Source organism: Papaver somniferum, chromosome 3 (genome assembly GCF_003573695.1).
Source record: "Papaver somniferum cultivar HN1 chromosome 3, ASM357369v1, whole genome shotgun sequence".
Taxonomy (NCBI): domain Eukaryota; kingdom Viridiplantae; phylum Streptophyta; class Magnoliopsida; order Ranunculales; family Papaveraceae; genus Papaver; species Papaver somniferum.
In genome coordinates, this window is record NC_039360.1 from 16512746 (window position 1) to 16517900 (window position 5155).

The 5155-nt window shown below is 38.7% G+C and overlaps 1 protein-coding gene across 1 annotated transcript; it reads left to right on the plus strand.

The window, feature by feature from the left end:
- Nucleotides 1-236: 236 nt before the first annotated feature.
- LOC113360955 (peroxidase 24-like) lies at nucleotides 237-1659 on the plus strand. Its single transcript, XM_026604368.1, has 3 exons — nucleotides 237-612; nucleotides 703-900; nucleotides 986-1659. The coding sequence occupies exons 1-3, from the start codon at nucleotides 268-270 to the stop codon at nucleotides 1562-1564; spliced, it is 1122 nt and encodes a 373-aa protein (XP_026460153.1). The 5' UTR covers nucleotides 237-267; the 3' UTR covers nucleotides 1565-1659.
- Nucleotides 1660-5155: the final 3496 nt, after the last annotated feature.

A 5155-nucleotide genomic window follows, 5' to 3' on the forward strand; every position in this document is an offset into this window, starting at 1 on the left:
ATATCAACCTTTCATTGCTGGTACGCAATTATTTAGTTGACTTTACACTAATCGATGATTATCCAATTAGGAAGCATGAATCAGTTAGGACGCTTCGATGATTACTTCCAAGAAAAATGAAATTCTTAAGTATTTCATGGATTTTTATAATCTTTGTTGATAATCAATATTGAATAATTTCTGCCTATAAAAAGATTTTTGTTTCGGACTTGTACTCATATTCTCAGTCACAAGCTCATTTTCCTTGCCTCGTTATATCAAATTAAGATGGCGAGCATTGCAAGCACTTCTGTATTGTTTGTTACACTTTTGCAATATTTTCTTGTAATTGGAACCTTGAATATTAGTGTATGCAATGGAGATCATGGAAAAAAAATCTCGACTAACAATGGAGATCAGCATCATAGCTCACCAAAACACCATGGAGACAAGATAGATGATGATGAAGGTGATGACATTCATGGACTAAAGATGAAGAATTTCTATCGCAAGAGTTGCCCGAATGTTGACGTTGAAAAGATAGTAGAGAGCATTACATGGAAGAATGTTGGAGCTAATCCTAGCTTGGGAGCTAAATTACTAAGGATTCATTACCATGATTGCTTTGTCAGGGTACGTACGCATCTCATACCTTGCTAGCTAGTCATTTCCACGAATTGCACTATATATAACGTAATTCTTGACATTGTTGATTATGCGCAGGGATGTGATGCATCACTACTACTAGATCCAACAACAAATGAGGCTACCCAAGTCGAGAAAGAAGCTAGACCCAACCTATCTTTAACTGGATACGAAGTTATAGACGAAATCAAAACACGGTTAGAGCAAGAATGCCCTGGAACTGTTTCTTGTGCTGATATCGTCGCGTTGGCTGCCCGTGATGGTGTTTCATTCCAAGTAAGCCCATTATACACACATCCAAAAAAATGATGAGGCTCATTAGTTTCTTTCGTATTAACTGGGTTCATTTGACTGCTTACAGTTCCAGAAACAGATGTGGAAAGTACCACTAGGAAGAAGAGATGGAAGGGTTTCTCTTGCATCGGAAGCGTTAACGGACTTACCTTCTGCCTCCTCAAACTTCACCACTCTTCTACGACTGTTCTCCCGGAAAGGTCTTGATAAAGTAGATCTTGTAGCTTTGTCAGGTGCACATACCATTGGAATTGCACATTGCGGTGTAATTTCCAGGAGGCTCTTCAATTTTACTGGAAAAGGGGATACTGATCCATCTATCGAACCGGCTTATGCAGAAATTTTGAAAGCTAAATGCACCACTAATAATAAACCAAGCTCCGGAAACATTATAGAAATGGATCCTAATAGTTCCATAGCTTTCGATAACCATTACTATATTAATATCAATGAGAAAAAGGGTGTTTTTCAATCTGATGCAGCACTTCTGACCGACAGTTTCTCAGCCACATTGGTGAAAGAGTTTGAGAATGGTAATGCATTCCTTGCCAATTTCGCGAAATCAATGGTCAATATGGGAGCCATGGAAGTACTTACCCGAGAAGATCAAGGAGAGATTAGGAAACAATGTCGTTTCGTTAACTAACACAGTTTAAATGATTGAATGTTCTTCTGGGAAAAAAAATGATTATATACTATTAACTAATCATGTAATAGCAAGTACTTGCAATCATATAGACACCCTTTCATTGAAATCTTTTAGCTGTGTTTAAATGATTGAATGTTTGAGGAGGAGAGCATGACGCTAGGCTAGTCTAAAAACCTTCTGGTGAAACCAGAGTGACCTTATGATAATTACTATTTGAGAGCGTTAAATTTAGCATTTTGGCATTGGCCTATAGCATATATGCTATACTTTTTAGCTTTAGCTTTAGCTTTAGCAAGGACCCTAGTAAACAAAATTATAAGATACTAGATATTTTGGCAACATTGTGGATGGTCTCAGACTTGTCATCGCCTTACTCAATCTCAGAATCTTGATCTTACTCGATCCTTTTCGGCAATGCAAATTCAGTCTATGCCGTATGAAAATCAATGGTTTGCTGATACTGCTGCTACTGCTCATATGACATCAGACTCTTCTCAGATGACAAATCGTATGGAGAATAATGGTAATGACAAAATTCTTGTTGGTAATGGTAAGATGTTACCAATTTCAGGGGTTGGTGATATCACTCTTCACACACCTTCCTCTAGCTTGGTTTTGAAAAGTACACTCCATGTTCCATCTATTGCCAAGAACTTGGTTTCAGTTGGCCAACTCACCAAAGATTCTGACTGTGTTTTCACTTTTGATCGTCATGGTTTTTGTGTGCAGGATCGACTAACGGGAACTCTTCTGTACAGGGGCACGAATGAAGCTGGAATGTATCCTATTCTCCACAGTTCTCATCCATCCTCTAAGCTCTTATCAGTCTCAGCTCTCTCTGCTACCTCAGTTGTTGTTCGTGCAAGTTCTACAATCTGGCATATGCGCTTAGGACATCCCAACAACAGTGTTTTTCAACATCTTAAATCGAATCTGTCTTTTGATTCTAGTTCTTTTTCTCATTCTATTTGTCCTAGTTGTGTTGATGTTAAACATCATCGTCTCCCCTTTCAATCTAGAGCTACTTATTCTAATAAAATTGGTGTTGTTATTCATTCTGACTTATGGGGTCCTTCACCTTTTAATTCAAATTGTGGTTTTCGCTATTTTCTCTTGTTTGTTGATGAGTGCTCTCGTTTCACATGGATTTATTTTCTGTCTGATAAAACACAAGTATTTCGTTGCTTTCTTAACTTCAAATCTTTGATTGAGACACAATTCTCTACAAACATTCAGATTCTCCAAACTGATGGTGGTACTGAATATGTTGAGCCATTAAAATCTTACTTATTTGAGCATGGTATTATTAGTCAATCTTCTTGTCCGAGCACGCCTCAACAAAATGGCATTGCTGAACGTAAGATACGACATATCAGTGAGACTGGTCGTGCCTTAATGATTCAAAGTGGCTTTCATGAAACTTTTTGGGCTGAATTTTACGCTACAGTTGTTTATTTGATTAATCGATTACCTACTGCTGTTTTATCGAATCAATCTCCGTATTCTGCTGTGCACAATCGCCTTCCGGACTATGATTTTTTGAAAACCTTTGGTTGTCGTTGTTTTCCTCTCTTGACTCATTTTCGAAAGAACAAACTTCAAACTAAAACTCTACCGTGTGTATTTATTAGTTATAGTGATCGTCATAAAGGTTATAAGTGTCTTGAAGTTAAGAGTAATCGCATTTACATATCTCGTCATGTCATATTTGATGAGTCTATTTTTCCGTATGCTACTGATGCTGGTGTTATATCTCCTGTTCTCTATTCAAATCCTTCCACTGCTACCATCTTAAGTTGGCCCAACACCATCTCCGCTACTTATCTAACTCCACCATTGACTTCTCCTCCTACTGTTTCTATAACTCCACTTCCCAGTCATCATCCATATTCTACCATATCTTCTCCTTCACCCGATTCCACAGCTACACCAACTTCTCACACTTCGTCCTCTTTCCTGCTTTGTCTAAAAATCCCAGGCGACTTTCTTTCTCTACTGATGATGATTCCTCATCTCCATCCTTGTCTCCTGCTCCAGCTCCAGCTCCATCTTCTCTTAGAATTTCCAGTCCTTCATCCACTTCATTATCCTCATCTAAAGATCCTTCATCTACTCAGTTCACATTTTCAGCAGACTTGCCAATTTTACAGGAGGATCCTCAGTCGATTCCCAATGCACATCCCATGGTTACAAGGCTCAAGGACCATACTATTCAGAGTAAAAGTTTTAAGCGTTGCTTTTCTAGTAGATATCCACTTTTACCTTGCTTTGCAGCTCACTATGCTTCTCTCCCACCTGAGTCGTCTTGCTTTACTGCTGTCTCAAAATTTCTGGAATGGTGGGCAGCTATACTTTAAGAATTCAATGCGTTACTTCGCAATCGTACTTGGTATCTGGTTCTTCGACGTCCTGGAATGAACGTTATTGGTTGTAAGTGGGTTTATCGAGTCAAGCAGAAGTCTGATGGCTCCCTTGACAGACGCAAAGCTCGACTCGTTGCTAAAGGATATTCTCAACAACATGGGATTGACTATGATGAGACATTCAGTCCCGTTGTTAAAACAGTTACAGTAAGGTTAGTTCTCAGTCTTGCAGTTTCTTATGGTTGGACACTTAAGCAGTTGGATGTTAAAATCGCATTTTACATGGTTCTATTGATCAAGAAGTGTATATGGAACAACCTCAGGGGTTTAAGGATCCACGTTTTCCAAATCACGTTTGCTTGTTGCATAAGGCTCTTTATGGATTGAAACAGGCTCCTCGTGCATGGTTTCAAACCGTATCAATCAGATCACTCCATGTTTATCAAGAACTCTGCTACTGGTATATTAGTTCTCTTATTGTACGTTGATGATATCATCTTGACTGGTAGTGATATTGCTGGTATTCAGTCTCTGCTTCCACAACTTCAAACTGAGTTCTCTATGACTGATTTAGGAGATTTACATTATTTTCTTGGTTTGGAGGCTACTAAGACTTCTAATGGAATGGTCTTAACTCAAAACAAGTATATGTTGGATCTCTTGAAGAAGATTGATTTGCATGATGCTAAACCAGTCTCAACTCCAGTTTCTCCTCGTTCTAAGTTATCCTCAAATGATGATACATTATTTCCTGATGTTACTTTGTTTATAAGTTTGGTGGGTGGTCTACATTACCTCAATATGGCTCGCCCTGACATTACTTATGCTGTCAATAAAGTAAGTCAATTTATACATCGTCCAGCTCATACACATTTTATGGTTGTTAAGAGAATTCTTAGATATCTCAAAGGTACACTCGGTCATGGAATTTGCTTCTAGCGTAGTAATCCAATGCAGCTCACAACATACTCGGATGCTGATTGGGGTGGTGACCCAGACAGGTCTCGTTCAACTTCTGGTCATTGTATTTTCTTAGGTCACAATCTTATTTCGTGGGGGTCTAAGAAACAACCTACAGTCTCCACAAGCAGCACTGAAGCTGAATATCGTTCTCTTTCATCCACATCTGCGGAGCTTATCTGGATTCAATACTTGTTGCATGATCTTGTTTGCCATCTGCAACACTCACCTGTCTTATACTGCGACAATATCAGTGTTACGTATG

Excerpts from the sequence above, each read along its gene's own strand:
- LOC113360955 (XM_026604368.1), top strand. The coding sequence starts at position 268 with ATGGCGAGCATTGCAAGCACTTCTGTATTGTTTGTTACACTTTTGCAA. Across the intron at positions 613-702 it reads ACCATGATTGCTTTGTCAGG|GGATGTGATGCATCACTACT; the intron begins GTACGTACGCAT and ends GATTATGCGCAG. Across the intron at positions 901-985 it reads GTGATGGTGTTTCATTCCAA|TTCCAGAAACAGATGTGGAA; the intron begins GTAAGCCCATTA and ends GACTGCTTACAG.